This window comes from Astatotilapia calliptera, chromosome 5 (assembly GCF_964374335.1).
Source record: "Astatotilapia calliptera chromosome 5, fAstCal68.1, whole genome shotgun sequence".
NCBI lineage: Eukaryota > Metazoa > Chordata > Actinopteri > Cichliformes > Cichlidae > Astatotilapia > Astatotilapia calliptera.
The window spans coordinates 17943798-17966698 of record NC_137426.1 but is presented as its reverse complement, the minus strand read 5'-3'; the positions used below and the strand labels follow the sequence as shown (position 1 = coordinate 17966698).

The 22901-nt window shown below is 38.1% G+C and overlaps 2 protein-coding genes across 3 annotated transcripts in view; one reads left to right on the top strand and one right to left on the bottom strand.

Annotated features, from left to right (window-relative positions):
- The window catches only part of syn2b (synapsin IIb), a 99142-nt gene that overhangs the window by 64203 nt on the left and 12038 nt on the right, over nt 1-22901 (top strand). Inside the window, exons 2-5 of the mRNA XM_026167705.2 lie at nt 3377-3434; nt 4849-4940; nt 9854-10010; nt 10241-10330. Of these exons, the coding sequence (XP_026023490.2) occupies nt 3377-3434; nt 4849-4940; nt 9854-10010; nt 10241-10330 (397 nt within the window). The remainder of the gene's footprint in view (nt 1-3376; nt 3435-4848; nt 4941-9853; nt 10011-10240; nt 10331-22901) is intronic.
- Nucleotides 11002-22509, bottom strand: LOC113022366 (metalloproteinase inhibitor 4). Of its 2 annotated transcripts, XM_080301790.1 has the most exons (6): nt 22352-22493; nt 21880-22193; nt 14688-14785; nt 13969-14083; nt 13457-13581; nt 11002-13112 (listed from the first exon to the last, which is right to left on the bottom strand). In XM_080301790.1, exons 2-6 carry the CDS (start codon nt 22016-22018, stop codon nt 12915-12917), a joined length of 675 nt encoding a protein of 224 aa, XP_080157916.1. In that variant the 5' UTR covers nt 22019-22193; nt 22352-22493; the 3' UTR covers nt 11002-12914. The 2 variants fall into 2 exon arrangements, with proteins under 2 accessions (XP_080157916.1, XP_080157917.1); XM_080301791.1 differs by having other exon boundaries at nt 13453-13581; nt 21880-22509.

The window sequence follows — 22901 nt, the reverse complement described above, 5'->3', positions numbered from 1 at the left end:
TCCTTCCGCCTCACCACCATGGGAAGCAGAGCTTTCAGCTGCTCTGCTCCCAGGCTGTGGAGTGGAACTCTCTGCCCCCAGAAATAAGAAACATTGGTTCTCTCCCCCAGTTTAAATCCCAACTCAAAACTCATCTGTTCAAATCTGCATATTCACTGTGAATCCACTGTTTGTTAATTTTATCTTGTGCTTTTGTTTTATTGTTCTTATTCTGCCATTGTTTTACTAAGTGACCTTGGGTGACTTGAAAGATGCTCATAAATAAAATTTATTATTATTATTATTATTATTATTATTATTATTATTATTATTATTATTATTATTATTATTTAGCCCCCCTGAATACTTTGTAGAACCACCTTTTGCTGCAATTACAGCTGCCAGTCTTTTAGGGTATGTCTCTGCCAGCTTTGCACATCTAGAGACTGAAATTCTTGCCCATTCTTCTTTGCAAAACAGCTCCAGCTCAGTCAGATTAGATGGACAGCGTTTGTGAACAGCAGTTTTCAGATCTTGCCAAAGATTCTCGATTGGATTTAGACACCAGACAGGTCAGGGATAAAGTTATTGAGAAATTTAAAGCAGGCTTAGGCTACAAAAAGATTTCCCAAGCCTTGAACATCCCACGGAGCACTGTTCAAGGGATCATTCAGAAATGAAAGAAGTATGGACGGCCTTGTCTTGCTAGGTTTACAGTTGTTCCATACTTCTTGAATAATTACACACACCCCACTTTTCAGTTATTTATTTGTAAAAAATGTTTGGAATCATGTATGATTTTCGTTCCACTTCTCACGTGTACACCACTTTGTATTGGTCTTTCACGTGGAATTCGAATAAAATTGATTCATGTTTGTGGCTGTAATGTGACAAAATGTGGAAAAGTTCAAGGGGGCCGAATACTTTTGCAAGCCACTGTAAGTCTGTGCTGGCAAAGCATTGTTTCTACCTTTATACCTTCTATCTTATTGTATACTATTCTGGGTTTGCTGGAAACTGGGTCGTGTGTAAAGGGTAACTTCCTCCTACTGACCTACAGTGGTTTACTTTGACTTGCAAGTGAAACTGCCTTTTTTCCACTAGGTAAGGCAAAAACCTTACCTCTTTTCAACGTGGTTTTAAGCTACTCTAAGCTGTGTAACATGCATGATTGTTGCATTATTTGAGAACCAAGTAGTTTTAGCTTCAGATAATGCAAACCATTGAACTGTATGTTCCAGCTAAGCATTTGCACTGTGCAATATTTAAAGCTATGTTATAGATATATTTACTAGCCTGCAAAACTAATTTTCAGCCATAGCAAGCAGCAAAGATGTAGTACAGATGTAGTTATAACATAGTTTACCCATTGAATTACACTGTGGAGGATTTAGCTGCTAAATAATTAGACATTTCCTTTAAGTAGTGGCAAAAAGCCCAAGTGAATACAGGATATATCGAGTTGCACGAACACATAACTAGATGCAGGCTAAGGTCGCTGCTTGTGTGCTGGATATGTAAAAAGTCGCCTGTTTGCATTTACTTTTGCTACTGAAGTGTGACAGTGTCAGTGGTCAATTTTTACTGAGAATAAATCGCAGTAATACAGCTTTGTGGACATCTGATACAACAACATTTTGTCATCACACACACATTGAATGTACAGGTCATCTTTGTTCCTATCCAGTAAAAGTTCATTCCCAGAAATTCACTTACAGCTCAGTTGAGGATATTTATGTGCATGTCCTGCATTTTGCTATGTGACAGCAGCATTATTCTTTTTAATGGAATTAAACAAAGAGGCTCCATCAGCTGTCTTTCAGTAGAGCTCTATAATTGTCCATTAGTGTGTTGCCCTGGTATTGCATATCTCTGTGTATTGTTTGCTTCATGCACCAGATACTGAACACATACTGAACCCTCATTTGCTCCTAAACCCATTCAGCAGCAGAGGCACCAGCTATGTTTGACTCTCAATACTCTGTTTGGAGGCACTGTGGTGTAACTTGTTGAGTCAATGCTGTGGGAGGTGATGACATTTTTCATTCATAAGTATGATGCGTGGCATGGGGTGGTCATTTTTCACGATGCAGTAAAGGCTTCAGTGGTGAATTCATGGGTGTCACCAGTGCAGTGTGTTTAATCAGCTGCCTGTGCTGAGACACACACACACACACACACACACACACACACACACACACACACTAAAACGATCACTTTCTAGTAGGGCTAATAAAGATATATTGCTGCAGTTATAAGGTCACCAATTTTGTTGGTGTGGTTATTGATTGTCAGAAGTTAAGGCATCATATCCTCAAAGTGTTTCTCTCACAGATGGTCTAATCCTAATGAACCACACTAACGAGCCAGATGCCTGCGTGCCGCATTACACGAGGTCCCTGTGAGGTTATGTGGAAAAAAACCCTGCAAATATTTTTAATTGACAGCACAGAGAGGAACCATGTGTGTGTGTGCAATCTGATGTCATGATAAATTGTGGTACATGAGCTGGCATAATATTTGCCGAGGATGGCTGTTTGAATGAATAATTGAAGGAGGTTCAATTAGGAGTGAGATTAGAGAGGGAGTCGCTTTACCCGGGATCCAAATGTGTTTGGAGAACTCACTTCTCCATCTTTTTAGACGCATCTCGTCTCCTGGAGTTTCCTGAAAAGACATCTCACAAAGTATTTCATAATAAATTTGGTGAAGACTCATAAAGAAAAGCTATCAGATGCGACTTCCAAAACATGTCTGCTGTTTTTGATTCATGTTCTTGGTTATTGCTTTTTTTTTTTAAGAGTCAGTGTACGGTTTGATGATGGATGTGCAGTAAACACTCTGCGATCCATTTGTGATGCCTGTGTATAATAAAAACATCCTGCTTGTGTTTTGGCTGACGGTCTGTGTGCCTCTATTGCTCTTCTCATTCTCTGTGCCTGTCTGTCTTTTCCTGCCTGCTCTCCATCTGTCTCCCTGTTTGTGTTTACTTGCAATCTATTTCTACGTCACTCTTGAGCGATTGGCGGCCGAGATATTAGTACGTAAACATCGAACAACACACTTATTGGAAGCATTTATCATTCAAACTGCAAAATGTTTTACAGCTTGGATCAAAACTTAACGTCACCACCATGTGTGATGAGACCAACTGCAGTTTCAGCACGGCCTTCTTATCTACTGTATCTTTTGTAATATGTTCACAAAGGCTCATTAAAATATGCTTCATCATACAAATATGAGAAAGTTTGGCCATTAGAAGTGCACAAACAAAGGCCTCCATTTTCTGTCTCCCATTTGTGCCACAGCAGCTATATTGTCCAGTAGAGGGCAGCATAGACAACTGAGAGGTTTGGTGTGTGCAATAGCAAACTAAAACACTTCTCTTCTTTTGCAGGGGCAAAGTGTTTCGAGGAAAGAAGGTCCTTGGGGAATATGACATCAAAGTGGAGCAGGTATCATGCTGGATTTAATAAATATGTGATGCTACAGAAAAGAGATGCCAGTCATCAAAGTGAACTGATATTCTATTGAGTATCATTAATAATAACAACAGAAGATGCTTTTCGCAGCTGTAATGATCTGAGAGGAATTTAAGTTTTCTCTTTAGTTTAGCTTAAATCTCTTGGAAAACTAGAAATATTACTGTAAACATCAGTAGTATTTTAAGACACTAGGTCATATTATGCTGATAAACATTTTAGAATGCTAACAGGCTAAACACAAGATTGTGTGAACCTGGTAAATGTTACCTGCTTCACACCATAGTGATAGCATCGTCAAACAACATATGAGGTTGATGGTGTCAAAATTTACCCCCAGGATTCTCATAGTGTCACCTCATAGCAAACTAAACCTTAATATTAACACATACAGCTGCTGTCAAGACATGACGTCTCTTTAATGTTGAAATCTAATGTTGCTGATGGCCTTGTAAACGAAGCTGTTTGATTTGGCCACATTTTCTTACGTAACCTTCACGTACAGTAATACTTTTTTGAGGTGTTTTGGTGCGGAAAAATGGAAAAATAATCAACTTTTTTGTATACGTCTGGCTTTACATTGATTTACTTTGTTTTTTAAACATCATAAAATTTTATTGTCCTCATCTGTCTTCTCCTTTGTCCAGTAAAGTGAGTGTCCACGCATGAACAGTTGGCTAGACTTGTAAAACAAAAAAAATACAGTAAAATTATACAGGACCTGTGTATTAGGCTGTACAGTTATTTTTGCTCACGTTGTTTCAGATGTAGGATTTGACTGTCGCAGTGGTTTCATATTGGTTCAGCCAACTAACCAGAAAATCCTTTTGCAGTGCTCGGTTACTGCATTTGAGATGACTATTCTCTGGGGTTTCACACCAAACAGTTTCACACCTAATAGATGTTGACAGTTAAATTACAACCTCAAGCCTCACCACAGATGTGAAATAGACACCAGTGGAGACAGAAGTCGGCAGCTATGAGTCACAGACAGATCTTCGCTGTTTTTTCGACCACACCAAAGAGCAGCCATGTACATTGTTTTGCTGCACAAGCACACGGTTTATTTACGCTGCATAACACAGCGTGACTGCGTAAGTAAATAACAGCAGGAAAAGTCTGTGAGGTTGAAAAGTGTCGTTTAATTGTTTGTTTTGATTGCCCCGTGACTCATTCATTCAAATGATTAATAATGAATAATGTGCATGCTGTGAAAGTAGCTTTATGAGAGAGAGAAATAGCACATTGGACAGAATTTCCTGCACAAAAACCTTCAACAATGAAACAATGTCATTTATTAAAAGCACAAATAACCAATCATAAGCATCAGATTGTATCAACATTGCATAACTGATTAAATTATCTTCTTTTCTCCTTCGCCACGTAGGCTGAGTTCTCAGAGATCAACCTCGTCTCACATTCAAACGGGACCTGTAATGTGGACATGCAGGTCATCAGGGGCGGGACCAAAGTTGTCAGGTCAGCATCACACGTACACAGACATTGTCACACACATAGAGTAATTGTTAAAACATCATTATCCTAATGAGTAAAATTGAACAGGAATAATCCCAAACTGGAAAGAGAAACAACACAAATTCACAAACAGTGTAAATGACGACAGTGCATACGAAAAAACCCCAACTTGACTTCTACCCACTCTGTAACTTACCAGCAAGACACCTGTCAGCAGCGCTTTAGCTTTCGGTGTCATTCATCTTTTCCTGATGTTGCTGAAAGTGAAACAAAACATAAAGAGAGACAGTAGAAGGCCATTGTGCGGTATGGTGTTCATCAGAAACAACACAAATTCATAAACAGTGTAAATGACATTTGTGAGATCTTTGTGAGATAATTTCACTTTGGTTCTCTCAGAAAATAGTAAACGCACATGAAGTGCACCAGTAAGCAACAAGAGCTTTTGATGGCAAACACAATGCAGCTGTAACCATTAACTAACTTTTCCTACAGTAATGCCATGAAGCCAAACCTACACCATCTTCACAAAATCACCAAACTTTGTAGTTTTACTGCTGTTGCAAGGGCACACAAAGGAGCACAAGGCACAACGCTCCACGTGACACAAATGATTCTCCTCTTAAATTACAGCCACTTAACACAATTAAGTCCTTGGAAAATTACCACCACTTTGAATCCTTGTGAAAGGGCAAGAGCAAACTTACAGTTTTAGCCCTGATTTACCACATTTATGCATCAGTTAGCGTCGTTTCTGTAAGACAGAAAAGCTTCAGAGTGCATTTGGAAAGAATGAACATTGTTTACTGAAAGCTCTGATCAGTGGAAAAAGAGCAGAGGCGTTTGACCACAACCATCACCCGCAGGGCGGTACAGTAGATTTGCCTATACTGTAGACATGCTCACACACCACAAACCACACTGACAGAGACACCAGTATCCTGGCTGAAGACTGGGACTTATTAAGCAAGACGGTAGCTCCTACTGGTGTAAAACAAGCAAAAAACCAACAGGAAATGAAGGGTGTAGCATTAGTTTTATGATGGGCTGGCCTGCACATGCTCACACAATGACCAGGGCCAAATGCTGAAGATCATGTGGAGTAAGACAGACTTTAAATTACTGCGGGCAGAATGATTCACACTCGTCTGTCCCAGCTGTGTCATGTCTACGGAAGTCTTATTCTTTGTGTGGAGGCGATGAACGAGTTTCCAACATAAACCTCAGTGTGTCTTGCTGTCTGCCCGTGTGATGCACAGTTTTTCGACCTGAATGCACCTACAATTGATTCTGTAATTACAGCGTGTTCATTGATTTCAAGTCAAAGCGGGGAGTTCCTAACTGCTCAGATACTGCGTTGCTAAGTAACCTCGATCCCCGAAGATCTTTTATGTCTAGACTTTACCACTGCACAATCTACATCTATACTGTCTTTACTGAACAATTTCTGGTTTGTTTTTTGTTTTGTTTTGTTTTTAATTGTTATGTATGAAAAATGAAGCAATAACAAAAAGTTTTGTTTTCTCATTATTTACGTTGAAACACGTTGCACATTTTGCATTTGGGTGGTATTTTAGCAGTACTCACAGAGCATTTGGCAAGCTCTTCAGTGCATGTATGCATAGCTAGCCTCCACATACTCAGACACACAAACCAAAATTTGGATTTAATTGCTTAGTTTTTAATGTATGTTAATGCACGTTGGCCATAGTCAGTATTCATAGCATCAGTATGTGAAACTCCCCGAAAAACAGCTAACGTGGCAAAGTCTATAACAGCAATTTCAGTAAATGCAACAGTGTTGCATTTACTCATTGATTGTTTGTGATCTGAACCATTTTGGGTCTGCTTATCCAGGAAAAACTGAATCTCTTTTGCTAATTGTTGTGGTGCGTACATGGAGAGCATCCATATGCTTAGCCACACACATAGGATTTCAGGCTAAACAGGAAAAGGCTCCGCTAAAGGAATCATGCTATTTGATGAGAAGTCTTCAAGAGGCCATTAAAAATGTTTTAGTTTTGTGTTTTGTCTTATGTCTGTGAAGGTTCTTCCAGAAGTGTTTTGTCTTACTTTTGTCTGCTTTATTGAAGAAATTACTATTTATTTCTAAATAATCATCTTTTTGAGTTAAAATAATTTATATTTAGAGTCACAAATAAATGTGCTCAAAGGCTAAAAAGTGCTATATTTAAAAGGCCCTCTTTTATAAATCTCAGTCATTGTTCTCAGTCGTTTAAGCCTCATTTCCACTCCCATATTTAGCCACAAATAAATGGGCACACGCCTTAATTTCGTCATTTACAAAATTGCTCTTCTATTTAATTATTGGACAAACTGCCAAGACAATATCCTGGAAGAAGTTTCTAAAGCACAGAAAATGAACTTTGGGTTGGTGTGGTTCACTTATGGAATCTCAAACAAAAGAAACTAAGGATAACCTGAAAGGGCTTGGGTCAATGATCCTGGCAGTGACAAAACAATCTATAAATAAAGATATACGAACAGTACTAATATTAGGGATAGTGGTAAAAGTGACTGACTCAATACAAAGCAGTACACTACAAGGATGTATGTGAGTTGGAATTTATGCATAAATTACTAGCGGGTGGGTTTGTAGACAGAAAAAATAAAAAGATAATAAGAAATGTAAGCTCTGTCTCATCTCCACTTTACCTGAGTGGGATTGGCTTGCTCCAAAAACCCAGTGCATGCATGGCCAGAGTATGCCTAACGTCTGCAGATTCGTTTTCAAATTGTGCATGTTGCATCTATGTGAATACATCGTTTATACATGTGACAACCATCGCTTTTGTTTCATTTCATACTGAAAGGTTGTTTGGATGGCTGTGGCTTTCTTGGCAACATCGAATGAGGGTAGTACTGATGAGCCTTACTGCCAGTAATGAAGAGGCTACAGTCACATTAATTGCTCTGTCCTCTCCACCAGAGTCTTTTAGTTTGTTGGAGTGTCTGATTAGTATTCTCAGTGCATGAAGAGCTGGTGGTGGTCACACTGCGGCAGAGTTTTCACTCTCTGTCTGTCTTCTTTCACTCCTCTCTACATCTCTTTCTTCACTGTATTCTTTCTCACACCTCTCTCTCTGCTTTTCCTCACATTCCCTCGCTGTCATACGTGCATGCAGGGACAAAAGAAAAAATAACAGGAGTCATGTCCTGTCAGCGTCAGCCGTTCAGTGAGTTGAACTGCACTGAATATTGTTTCTGACCTTAACCCTCTGGTCATAAATTGCTTCTCTGAGCTTCAGTGCTGTGGGTGTTTTTGTATGGAGACCTACACAGTTTCAAATGTAGAATATTACAGAAAATCAACAAAAAAGACTTTAAATCAATAAAAGCCCCACTGGGAATATATTACTCTCTGCAATTTAGCATTTATTTCTTTTCACTTGTGCATAACAATCCCTCATCACCTCTCAGTAGTTAGATTTTACTGCACTGCAGTCCTCATCAATGTTAACTGTGCACAGCCACCTCTCTGACAGTAGTATTTTCACCACCTTCATTTTCACCTGCCATGATGGGATTTCCCAGCAGGACAGAATGTGTGCAAGGCTCAAACAGCTTCTTGCCCACCCCAGTTTTATCTCCGGCTTGGGGCAGTAAAATAACTTGAGGTTTCAATGTTATACCAAGAAAAAGCAAGGTGAGACATACAAGTAGTAAAACGCACTGTTTTCTAGCAGCTAATTTAAGTAGCAAAGTATTTGGGTTGTCCAAAATTTTATGAAGGGGAGGAATATAAGAGAAATATGTCATAATTTAGAGTTACTACATTGTTGATTGGTTACTTTTGAATATGTTTTTATTGGCAAATATAGTGTTTAATGTTTCAAACGTAATGTTTCCCTTTATCAATGCTGGGACTTTTTTTTCTGACAGCAAAACAAAGATGTCAGGTTTATTGCAGTGTAGCTTTTAAATGGAGACCTTTTTTTCCTATTCTGTTTCTGCAGTAGAAAGCAGTTTGCATTTTTTCCACACAGAAATCAATCAGACAATCAATAAAGAATCAGAACTCTAAGCAGAACTAACAATTGCACAGGTATCGATACAATTGTGTCCGTGTTAATCTCTGTTTAGCAGTGGCAAAGAAGTAAAAGCAGATTTTTTTTTGTTGATTGATTAAATGCTCAAAACAAGACTCGAATTATTATTAAACGACTAATTATAGTGTTTAAACTAATTCTAAGATCCTTTCTGAGAGAAACTTTTATATACAGTAATTTAATGGGTATGTGTTTAGTTAACTATCTTCTGCCCCCTTTTATAATCTGCTCATGCTTTAGGTAATGTATTCAAACATGAAAGGTCATTTCGACCACAAGTTTTCATCCAAACTGACTGTTTGAAACATCCAAGTAGAGACTCCACACAAAGCAAAACAAACCTTTCTCACTCTCCGTGTGGACACAGAAGATAACTGTGATGTTTTGAGTTGCTGGTAATGCTTATCAGTGGGCTGTGTCATTTTACTGTACACATAATGTGATACATTTAATTTCAATTAAGTACATGAGACTTATTTTATCTTCATGTATTATTCAAAGAAAGATTCTCTCATAAGAGTGCTTCAAAGATGAGAATCTACTCTTTGAGGAGAGATCTAAGTTTGTATTTGTATTTTTGCGCTTCATTTTTTGTTCATGGATAAACCTAAGCTTATTTGTTTTGTAGCTGTGCGAGTTTACTTACTTTTTCATAATCTTTGTCATTTTCCATCCAAAAGTGCACCTTATGCCCTCCAGTTTTATTTTAATAAAAACAGCAACACCCTCATGTCGCTTTTCTGTGGCTTTGATCACACAAGAACTCGTGAATATAAGCACAGAACGCCAAGAAACCAAACGTATCCATTTATTCTTTATTCACCTGCCTTCATTTTTGCATTCCAGGTCATTCAGGCCTGACTTTGTGTTGGTGCGCCAGCATGCCTTCAGCATGGCCCAAAACGAGGATTTTAGGAACTTAATCATTGGTCTTCAGTATGCTGGCATTCCCTCAGTCAACTCTCTGGACTCCATCTACAACCTCTGTGACAAACCTTGGGCTGTAAGCAATTTCAACAACACAAATTTACAGCTGTAATTATCTAAAGAGTATTTTAATCACTCTACATCATAATTGTACGATTTTTTTTAAGTTGTCAGTTAGGAGACTCATGTAGAATAAACACCTAACAGAGTGCAAACATTATAACATTATTACTATATGATTAATCTGCATATATTTCTTACGTATGCACCATATTGCTGCTTCTCTCTTTTTTTCTTATCTTCTAGTTTTCCCAGCTGATCAACAATCAGAAGAGGTTGGGTTCAGATAAGTTCCCGCTCATTGATCAGACCTTCTACCCCAACTACAGAGACATGGTAATGCTATTTTCTGCTTACTGCACACTGTAAACTGTGTTGTGTTTCAATTTGAAGAACACTCACACCTCACTGCGATCTGGAGCTGGCATGTGGCAATGTGATGTGCAGATTATTATATAATATATTGTATTTACTAATTTACAGTAATTGCCTGTTTCAGCGAGCGACAGTCTCTGAAAGGACAAAACAGTGTAGCGCATCAATTAAGTTTCGGGATGCCTGTCAAGTTTTTTTCAGTTTTGACGTATTTTTAGCAGAAACACTACAACACCATTGCACAAATCCTTGCTGTATATATGCATCTGAGCTTATGAGAACATAATAACAATATGAGAAAGGTAAGTATTTTTGTTTTTTAAACAAAGATGGGCTAAAAACTGTTGTACAGTACAGTGAAAATCCATGGGTTTTTATTATACGTATAAGAAAGGAGATGGTGCCTATTTCCCTCTTGCATTTTACTTACCAGATTTAGTAAAGCATTCATGTGGTATAATATAGAGGTAGGATTTAAGACACATTGACTTTTTTAAAAAGTGTCATTAAGTAAAAGTCGCGATTAATCTATCTGAGCTCTTGCTGAAGTCCTGCAAGGTTTATTTTCTTTGATGTTTGGTAGCTGAGGAGAATTTCTAAAAAAAAAAAAAAAAAAGCACATGACACACAGGTCATCTGAGACATTTTATATACAATCTTTTTTGGTACATGGAAATAAAAAAGACTCTATTCGGACAGAAACACATAAATACAAACCCGAACAGGTCTTACAGTATAAAACAGACATGAAACTGCTTAATGCTTCACTAAAGCCATACAGTTAGGATGCATTACTATCATTTTACTATGTTCAAATTGACAGAATCCAATGTACAAATGACTGCGTAGTGCAGGTTAAATGTAAGTAGTTATTGTTAAATGTGACCATAATACGATGTCGAGACATTCTTGATGTTGATGTTCACAATGCATTTTAATCTGTATGACTTTAGTCATGAACAAGACAGGGGTCAACTCACACTTCTTACTGAGTTATTATATTGAGTAATTTTAACTGTTAATTATTGTTCATTCAAGGTTGTCAGCTATTTCTCTTTTTTGCTGGTTTTGTCAATTTTGAGATGAATCCACTTCCTCTTACTTTTTTACTTTTGTTTTAGGTGAATTGAGCCTTGTCTTGTTAAATCATTTCCTCTATGCAGAGGGGGGCAGGCTTGGCTTCTACAGACGGCAGTGCAGTTGTTAAAGCGCTGGATTAGATTTTTTGGCACAGGAAATAGTACAACCAATGAAACTAAACACACAAAAACACAAGAGAAGAATCTATATGCTATAAGAACAAATATTGTTAGCATTTAAAATGTTAATTGTCACAAAATACAATATTTACAGTCTCATAAATTTGAGGGGGAAAAACTGTGATTAAGGTGAACGAGACTCGTAGTGTATATATAATTCCTGCATCAGATTTAGTAAAAATATAATTAATTCGAGAATGTCAGTGGTGCTTTGCGGCCTGTATACCGTACTATGAAAAGGTTTTAGGCACTTTGATTTATTATGCATTACACAATGCCATTTTTATGGGGCCCAAATTCAGTATGCAGCATGAAACAAAATAAAGAAGCATCTCAAAGAACAATCGTTAGAAGAACAAAGAGTCCTGCAACAGATGGTATGGTCCCCATAGAGCCTTGGAGTCTGAATCATGGAGTCTGAATGGGTTTACATTAAGTGACAAAAGCAATGGAGACAGGCTAAATCCAGCAGAACATTGGAAAAATACTCAGAAACGCTTAGAACTGTACTGAGGTTACCACTGAAAAGTACACTAACATACAGGCACCCTTTGCCTTGGATTTACATGCGGAAACATTGCCCACACCAGATATGGATCAATTCATAAAAATGTAAAAATAAAAATAATTTTTTATTGTAGACTTTTGAAAGAGACTTTCAGTTTTTTAGTGCCTAAACCTTCCACACAGATTTGTATATACTGTGTACTTTCATTTGTATTGACAGTTAGCAGATACTATTTAAAGATATTCACTCCCAGGAGGTGTGAAGGAAAAAGAGGGGAAAGGAAAGCTGCTGCAGTGGGTCTGGAATTGGTTCAGAAAAGGTTGCGACAGCTTCCTTCTATTATTTATTTACCATTTTTGTTTCCTGATATAACTTTGTCTTATTTTTGCAGCAAATGAACACCTTTATGCTTCATACTTCATGCATAAACAAATGTAAGGCCTTGTATAATTTTATTCATTTGCCTTCAGGTAAAAAAACGGTCTAGATCAAATGATGAGTCTAATCTGGCGTGAGAGAAAGAAGATGATTCACTGGAGTGCTGCAGTTTGGACAGATTTTCCAAGATTTACTGTAACAACCACTCAAAGCTCACGGTTACATTATGCTCCCTCAGATTTAATATTCGCCCAAATTTTTTTTAATGAAATCAGTTGCTGTTTTCAACCCCAGATCTGATCTACATAAGCCAAAGCAGGGTTTTGTTTTTTCGTTTTTTGTTTTTTTCATGAGGCATATTGGGAAACATATTGAGTAAAATGAATCTCAGAATTACAGGTCAAGGGTCAGTCATGTCAAAGAAGTCTTTCTCAGATGGAGGCCCACCCCGGTACCAGCTACAGCTTGTGTCAGAGCGGCGGATGCAAGCGTACTGCCGAGCCTGCTCGCCGTTTAGGCTGTTATCCAGCAGCCAGTCAGTCCACAAGCACTCGTTTTCTCCTGTAGATGCACACGGCACTGTGTAACAGGTGTTGATCTAAGAAGAAGAGAAGAATAATCGATTCGTCATCTCATCTCTCATCTCATCATTTATTAGTGAAGTAGGTCTCCCGTGTATTATGGATTACAGTTATGCAAAGGTTGGAAGAGAAAACAATGTTCACACATTTTAGACAAAATAAAAACAAACAATTTTTTTTTGAATATAGAGAGACGGAAAAGAGGCAAAGCAGCAGGAACAGATGAGAAGAGTGGCCTTTCTGCTGTAACAGCTGTTACACTGTTTCTTTAGTCTAAGCTCATGAAGACGTCTCTGACACAGACAGATGAGTGTGAGAATGATAAATATGTATGCATAGAGAATTGACAGTCCTTACTCACTCTGCATTCACAGCCCATCTGGTATCTATAGTTGAGATTCTTCTTTTGCGACACTGATAAGTTGTCCCAAGACTCTACCAGATCACACTGGCCAATAGAAATCCTCCCATCACTCCACATGCTCCCTGTTTGGTGACATCAGCATTTAGCCTTGCATTCAGTAGAATAGATTAAATAACTATTGCTGTGTCCAAAGGCCTCCATAAGAATCTTAATACTCCTAATGATAAACCAAATTTTTAAGAGCTTCATTGGTATACAGCTTTAACCTAGTGTTTTGGTTGATGATTGTCTCACCTTGTGGAATAAACCTTACACTGGGTGGTGGTCTAATGAATTTGTTTAGCGCTGTCCCCGGCAGACAGGAATCAGTCTCAGTGAAAATGAATAGTTTCACTCCCAAAAGAAAAGCCATTTAGGAAAATTTCTCTCTTTACTGGTCACAGCACCAATGTACCAACTTGTTTTTTCTTTCAAAGCACAATATAAAAAAGTTTCATTGCATACTGTACCTGAGAGCAGATACCCTGCCTTATTGTTGGAGTCCAGCTTGACTCCACACAGCGATGAGAAAACTGGAGTGTACACATACTGGATATCCTTAGCCTTGTCAAAACCTTTGAACATCTAGATACAGATGAGAGGAAAAGAGCAGAAACGTTTTGTACTTTTTAAGAATGGGCTTGGCATAATGTAAATTTAATGCAGTACAGTATGTGCAGCAACAGTGTCGTGCAGGAGGAATAATAAAAGAACTCTAGGTTTCCAAATTACAGCAGCAGAGAACATCCTAGTGCTTAAAATCCAAATGTGCAAATGAAAGTGTTGCATATTTATAATGAGCAGACATTTTTATGAAGAGCAAATGTTAATCCTGTTCAGTAGTCATTATTAACACCATGAGGTCATGTGGAGATAGACATTTGGAACATTTCAGCTTGATTTTTTTTCTCATTGCTCTAAAAATATTTGGACATTTTGCCTTTATTTGACAGTTAACACAGGGACAGGAAGCACTTAAAGACAGAGGGGAGTTTGATGTCAAACAAAGGTGGGAAATCAAACGGTGGATGTTATACTGTTATGTGTGTGCCATTGAGACATTTAACATGCATGATACATTTTACTTTATAGGGGGCAGGCTATATGTAGCTCCACATAAACCACACAGTTTAAAAAGGGAGGGGGGGGGGGGGGGGGATGGATATGTGTGCATGACCAGGGCTCTCACCTTGATCATTTTTATTTCGTATTGGATCATCTTCATGTAAGGTGAGGAGCTGTTGCTAGGCGACACAATCTTCTCTCCAGATATCTTGGCTCTTATCACTGTTTGGGAAACACAGAAAAAAACAAGGATTAGGATCCTGCAAGTAAATCCAAGATAAGATAAGAACATTGTTTGCATACAAGAAACAATGAAAAACCTGTGCAGATAGATAGATAGATAGATAGATAGATAGATAGATAGATAGATAGATAGATAGATAGATAGATAGATAGATAGATAGATAGATAGATAGATAGATAGATAGATAGATAGATAGATAGATAGATAGATAGATAGATAGATAGATAGATAGATAGATAGATAGATAGATGGATGCATGTCCTCTCAGTAGTGATACAGGATGTGTCCTCCTCTCCTCTGGGAGGGAAATCAAAACCCACATGGAATAACAAGTAGCTCTCTGCTTGATCACTCCCATTAACTACCAAGTCCTCTCCACAAGCACATACTGTATGTGAAGTATGAGTATATACTTCACTGTGCATACACACACAGCACATTTTAATGTTACAACCTCTGAGAATATTAATCATAATCAAAACATTATTAACACTGATTACTTTAAGCAACCTGACCCGAATATTAGAGGCTTTATGTATACTGAGCTATTTTTCTCTTCCACCAAGCACATTGAATCTACATTTTTAGACATAGGCAAGGGCTGTAATGATGACTGACAAATTAATTTCACTGTTAGATGTTTCTTTTTCAGACTGATAACATACTGGTAAGGCAATCAATCAAAGAGAACTGACTTTATTATTATACATCTGAGGTTCAATTTAATGAAAAGTGAAAAGCAGTGGCATCACAGAAAAATGTATGTGACAGCTACTTATAAGAAAGTGAGTTAAAAACATGCATGGAGTGTTTCTTTTCTTTTACCATAATCGACAAGTGCTACCACGTTCAGATTACTAGATTACTGCTTACATTAGTAACACAGTGTTAAAGTTTGTAATATGTTATGGTTGCATTTCACATTACATTAAAAACTGGCCTGTCAGTGACTAATGAATCTCCAGCAGAATGAGGCGTCTATATGAGCTAATTCTCACCCTCAACACATTGTAATGGGTTTTTTTCAACATGCAGCGCAGTATGATGGACTTTTTGTTTGGAATTCCCTTCATGTTTGAAGGTAAATGTGCTCTGTAATAGCACTAAAATCCACTTAATTTGCTGTAACAAGTTTGGCGTTGTAACATTTCAAAAGGGTGAATTTTAACCCTGGTCACGAATAAGCCTTTCATAAGCCGAACTATGTAGCTTGTGTGGCTAAATGCCGTATATATAGCCATATCAGAGGGAAAATCAGTGCAGGTATTACAGTAAAAACACTTCTTTTTGAAAGCAGTTGGGTCACAGTTTTATACACATGCAAAGTCTCGATAAACATGTCCATCAATGCCTCATCAAGCAACTTGTAATAAAAAATCTTTACCAAACTAACATGATAAAACTAAGGATATTTCCTCTGTATTTTTATTTTATTTTCGGTAACTAAATTGTTATTTTTCACTTCTCGTTTTAGTTTTTAGTTTAGTTTTCATTAACTATAACAATCTTGCCCTGAATGTATGAGTGATAAAGGCGTACCCACTACACCAGTATGTAAAGAGTTGTGTTGTTTTATCAGACAGAATAATATTGACCAAATACACTGGGTATTTCTTGTCCTAAAAGCATTTGTGCTTTTTCTCTGTGAAGATATTCTGCATGATGGATAATATCCTATATAATGAGGATATAATATAAAATATCCTTTAATGAATTCCCTGTAAATTCATCGCCCACATCTATTCTCTGTAAAAGCAGGAGTACAGTCCCTTGTAGTGCAATGGTGAAAGAGAGGGGGGAAAGGAGCCAGAAGTGAATTGAGTAACCTTTGTGAAATCATGAAAGAGAGAGAAAAGTAACAGTGTTAGGGAGAGGGAGTGAAAGTGTGAACCTCACTCTCGCACACAGCTAAGCAAACGTCCTCGCTTGTTTTTTCTTTTCGCTCGACACATAACTGTGCCACGGTTTTGTGTGCTGGTAAGAGGAGGAGGAGCTCAGTATGTTCTGTGAAATTGGCTCAGGAGAAATAAAGACTTTTTTTTTGTTCATCAAACACACAAGTGGAAAGATGGGCAGGCAGACAAATATGTGCGAATCCGTATAACGCTTTAATCGTTACACTGCTTGCAGCAAAAGAGCTGATCAAGGAACCTTCATACATTACCTTATAGAAAATGTCAGGGAGCATGACTGTAGATGCCTCTATGCTATTTGATATTCTTCATTGTTACACTGCATAATTCATAACCGGAGGCTCAGATTCGGTGTGGTAATACATTTGAAAGCATTAGACTTGCAGCCATGCAGTAGTTTTCTTGGGAATAGCTGCTGTAGTTGATAACTTGATCATCTTGGCATTATCCAAAACTTTACAGTGACCACGTTCTCTGTAGTACCTTACCTTACAGTCTGACCCCTACAAAGACACACCTGCCCATTAACCCACCTACTGTGTATACACACATGCAGCTGCAACCTCAAAAAATGTCAGCAGAGTTTGGTTTGATTAATTAGCTGTATTTGTTTAAGTAGGCACTGTCAAAGCTTGAGCTGTAGACGACTACATCTACAGCTACTACTGAATCTTTTCACTTTCTATCTATTATATTTGATCAAAGTTGTTCTTTTTTTTCATAATATCAAGTTAGTACATTGAATGTGGCACTAGTAAAATAATAGGTTGTACGAAAGGTTAATGTAAAAAGTTTGATGTGTTTAACATTCTGAAAGGATACATTATAACCGAGCTCACGGGGTATTAGGAGACCTGTTACTTTTGATACTAAAATACATTTTGAAGCTGATATTTTTGTATTTCAGCTCAAATATCTGTATGCAAGATTACAGTATTATTTAGTTAATATTTTATGTATTTAGTTAATAATTTAGCTTAGGTATGTGAAGCTAAATCATTATAGATTAAGGATTTTTTTTAAATTCTGGTTACCGCACAGGAGCCGGTGTATATATGTATATATTCTTGCATGAATTTATTTTCATAAGAATCTTTCAAGGATTTCTCAGTCCTGCTCTATTGTGATGTAAAGTGTGTGCATGGTGGTACACACACACACACACACACACACACACACACACACACACACACACACACACACACACACAAAGAAACATGTCTCAAGATAGACAAAGTACTTTGGAAAATTAGCTGTCACTCTGTGTGCCGTATTAATGGTCAGCAGTATACCACGGAATAGATATGTTCTGTGGAAAGATCAAAGAATTTGCAGTCTTGGCTTTGGTCGTGTGTCAGTGCCAAAATAGAATCTATAGCTAACCAGCCAGGTTGGTGATTTTGATCTTTAATTGAGGAACTATTGGTTGGGTAAGGAAAAGAAAAATTCTATTGGATTTGCAAGAAGCCATAACATTTTTTGGAAAGTGCATTCCATGAGATATACTTAAGAAATTGTCTATAATAATAAGTGAATTGCAAAACCTTCCAAAACAGTTGTCTTGGCCTAGATTATCTGAAATGTTTACCCCCACACCCCCACCCCGTCTTTGAAGTGTACACGCTGGGTTACCAGCTAATTTCAGTTACTGCAGCTGTGTTATGAACGGGAATAAGGACAGGCACGCCTGCTGAGTGAAAGTAGCTGTGCATCTGCCCCACAGTTTCATAACCAAAGAGAAATATTGCAAACTTGTACCATGAGAACCTATCTGTAGTAAGTAACTTCCCCCTCCAAGATGAATCGGCACCCTTGTCATGCTCACAAAGCTGGACTGTCAGTGGGCTTTCACACTGATATTGTTAGTATGCAGACCATTAGACCAAGCCTATAGACATGGAAATGAAGTGGGGAGAGACTGGGGAAAGAGAGAGAGTGAGAGAGATGGAGTAGGCTGAGTTGGCATGGCTTGGCCTCTGTCCAACAAACAGACACTCGCATGCACACAATGTCAAATACACAAACATGGCCAGGGAACCGTCCAAGGTTTGTCCAGATGGGATATTACTCAGATGTTGAGCTTTATTCAAAGAGCTCATCGACTCTGACAGCACTGTCAGGTCAGCTAAAGGACACCACCAGCCTACTCTTAGAAAGCAACCAAGGATGGCCTCAGGTGCCACCAAGTGAAACACGTTTTTTTATTTCGATTTTGAGTCTCCTTTTTTGTTATGCATCGGTCCAGAAAATTATATCCTATCTGAAAAAGGCCCAGTATCCATATCCATTAAGAGACAGGCACATACTTTTGGAACTAAAAACTTGCCACAGTTCAAAAGAATTTTCAATTATCTTTAGTAATTCTTCTGAATTTATGCACAACTTATGTAAAAGGTTTTTCATGTGATACAACCTTTGTAAGAGTTCACGCAATAAGTGTGTGCTGAGTTGGAGTTTCATCTGGGCTCATTTTTATCATTTATTTTTACTTACTGTTTACATTATACACCTATTGTCAATGCCACTAAATATTACATGACTTTAAAATATAGCTATGGTGCTATGGTACCAAGGTGCGGACGATCTCTTTGGGGACATATGCCATTTAGCCTTTTTTCACCGCTCTAAATCTAGAATTTGTATTGATCAATTTTGTTTTGTTTCTGTTCTGACCCATGGTTAGATTATTCACTGTATGTTAAAAATCGATGTAACTACCAGCAGGGGGAGACAGTTGGAGTTTTGCCTGGGTGGCTCCACAGTGTAGTTAAGTGAAAAATTCCTGGTTTGATCCTGGAGGAGACAAAAATCCCTTTGGTACAGAGTCAAAAAGGGCATCAGCCTTAAAAAAAAAAGAAAAAAGAAAACCACGTGACACTGCGGTGACCCCTTGTGAATAAGCAGCCAAAAGTAACTTGTTTTTATATAGAAGCCAATGGAAAAATGACCTTTGACCTCTGCCCCAATGTTTTTGTCAAATAAGTGTCCAGATCAAAGCTAAGCTCCCCTCACGAGGTGCAGTGCTGGGAAAAAGTACTTTTACCTTTCCTGATTTTTTTTTCCCTTTTTTTTAAATTGTCACACTTAAATGGATCAGATCATTGTCTTAATAATAGACAAAGTGAACCCAAGTAAATACAAAATACAGTTTTTAAATGATCATTTCAAGGGGGGAAAGCTATTCTACCTGGCTCTGTGTGAAAAAAGTAATTGCCCCCCTAAACTTAATAGCAAGATTGTGCCATCAAAGTGTTTGTGATAACTGACAATGATGGCAATCTTTCACATCACTGTGGAAATATTTTGGCCCACTCTTCCTTGCAGAACTAATTTAATTCAGCCGTCACTGTTAAAGGTCATGCCAACGCATCTCAATCTGATTTAAGTCCAGACTTTAATAGCTTGGATAGCAATTTTCCCCACAATAAACAAAATCACCATGTAAAAACTAGATTTTGTCATTATTTGGGTTATCTTTGTGTGTATTAAAATTTGATTATCTAAAACATTTAAATGACAAAACAATGCAAAAAAAAAAAACAACCAAAAAAACCCCAAAGCAACCAAATTATCTTTCACTGAATTGTATATTTATTTAAAACTGTGTACTTTTTTCTCAGTAGATTTTTGTTCGTTTCAGTTTTGTTGTAATCAGTAAAAGGATAAGGTAAAAATATTCTTGTCTACAAACTGCCCCTTTCTACAGAGTCCAATCTAAACACCCTGCAGATGGTGAGGTTTTGTCACAGTTTTCATCTTAGAACTATTTTTCAAAGGTTTTGCTGGATAGTTTCATGTCTAATCGACTACAACAGGAGTATTTTGTTTTTGTTTTTTTAATAAAAGGCCTACATTATGTCTGACAAGTCTCCACTATGTGAGTAATTGGTGTCCTTCAGTTGCTCTGTCAGATCTGCAACATGCTCAACAAGTCCAGGTTCAAAATATAAAGATAGCAACAGCAATAATGCTCGGTTCAAGGTGTCTCAGTGTGACTTCGCTAATCAGTGGCTGATGTCCATCTTCTGTTTACATTCTGTGGCTTATTGAATAAGCATACCTGGACAAGCAAATAAATGTGTGACAACTTAGCAGTAAGAAACCTGCTCTCTATAACCAATGATTAAAAAACAGGGCACAGCACCATGCAGCTGAAAACCAGAACATTCCAGCTTGAGATGTTATTCTGGTTAGTTCAGGTCCTCTACTAGTTTTCCTTTATAGTTTCAGGCTTTGAAGAAAGCTCAAAGAGCCAAATATTCATACTTGCAGAAATGTAATCTCAGCCATCAATGGCATGTGTCACATGTAAAATGCTGTCCTAAAAACCTTGCATTGAGATAACCAAGATCTAAATTGGCTGTTCACCTGGAGATTTTGAATACAGGTATTGCCTTTCATTTAACCCGGCCTTTGTTTTAAAAGCACTGTAGAGAAGTTGACCCTTTAAACCTAAAGGGATTTGCAGACCAACTAGAAAACATGACTAAAATAAAAGCAATTTCCTCTTCTCTCTCTCTGTCTCCCTCTCTCCTCTGCTGGAGTGTAACCTTTGACCAAAGCACATACTCCAGCTTTCCACACTCTGGAGCCAAGTACTCAAAGTCAGAGCAGAGTGTTGGTTTTGGCTTGTGCTTAGACAAGAAAGAACTGGATGACGGGGGCGTCGGGCAGAGAGACAGGCACACAGACAGACGGACGGACAGAAAGTAGGCCAGGACTTTTTTTTTTTTTTTAGGGGTTGTTTTTACGTGAGTGACAAAAGGAAGGCGCTAATTTCTTAAAACAGATAGCACACAAGGAAAAGTTCATGTTAAGAGAAAAACTGCATCCAAATCAACTTATTGAAATACTGCTATAAATATCAACCATGAAATTATGTTCAGATAACTCACGTTTTCTATGAATAATAATCATAATAATCAAAAAGGCCACAGTAGCTTAGCCATGAACCTCTATTGATTAGTTCTTGTAAAACTAATTTTGCACTGTGGATTGATTTTTTCCCCCTAAAAGCATGTAATTAATCTGATCAGTAATCCAAATAATTAATTGGTTTGTCAATATGTAAGGACATTGTCCAGATTAAAATAAATAAATAAAGCATGCACCTATTTTCACACATATAACCTTGGTTATTCTAAATTTCAATAACTTACCAATCTCAGCACTGCAAAAGAGCTGTTGTGGGTGTGCTGGGTGGCAGCTGCATCCCTCCACAACTTCCTCCAAGCCTGCACCAAGCAAAATGAGCACCCAAAGCCCCAGACACACACTCCGCTCCTGGGACACGGCCATGATGACTCTGGCTACCTCTGACCGCTCCACCACTTGATGAAAGCTCGGCAACCTCTTGTGATCCTGTTAAGTTCCCCTGGAAGAAAGTCGGGTGGGCAGTCAGCAAGAGGGCAGGGTGATAGATAAGACGGTGGGGTCGAAGTGGTAAGATGAGCTCTGCTGAGCCGAAAGGCAGCTGTGGATAGAAATGTTTTCATAAGTTTAAAGTAAACCTATGAATTCAAGCTGCAGTGAAGGGAAGGGAAGGCTGCTGCTACTGTTGCTGCTGCTGCCACTGCTCTCTTTTCTCTTCTCCTCTCTCCCTCTCTGTAGACAATACGCAGAGGAACTTACAATAGTTGGATCCCCTCACACTCTGGTCTTGAATGCTGAGAGGGTCGCACACAGGGAGCCTCTTATGTGCTCAACAATTTAGGGACAGCCTCCTCTAACGCAAGAAGAAAAACTACCATCCTTTGGCTCTTCTTCTGCCCTCTTTTGATGTCCTCACTCTCCTCCCATAGGCTGGCATAGGCCTCATTCACTTAGTCATAGTTTCATGTTTCATGTAATCACATCCACTTGGGAGATTAGGTTTGGTTTTTGGATTTTGTTTACAGAGCTGCAGTGGATCTGTGTACATACACGATTCCCGGAGGATGAGTCCCGCTGATTTTGGTGGTTCCCTGACTTGTCCTCTAGCACCACCATGAGCATCACATGTTAGGATTTTGCTGAAATAAAGACACATTTCTTTGTTATTTTTGCACAGTGTTCATGTGACTTTCATAAGATGTTTATTGGCATTATTTGAGGATGAATTTTACTGACTTTGATTTGAGTTTTTGTTTATTGCAGCAGTTTTACTGCCTTACTAATAACGACCACTGCTAAAGGGGCCTCT

Bases quoted from the DNA above. Each gene is read 5' to 3' on its own strand.
- LOC113022366 (XM_080301790.1), bottom strand. From the start codon at position 22,018: ATGGCCGTGTCCCAGGAGCGGAGTGTGTGTCTGGGGCTTTGGGTGCTC. The intron at 13,582-13,968 runs GTACAGTATGCA...GTCACCAAACAG, and splicing joins GGCAGGGTATCTGCTCTCAG to GGAGCATGTGGAGTGATGGG. The intron at 13,113-13,456 runs GTGAGTAAGGAC...TCTTCTTCTTAG, and splicing joins AGATGGGCTGTGAATGCAGA to ATCAACACCTGTTACACAGT.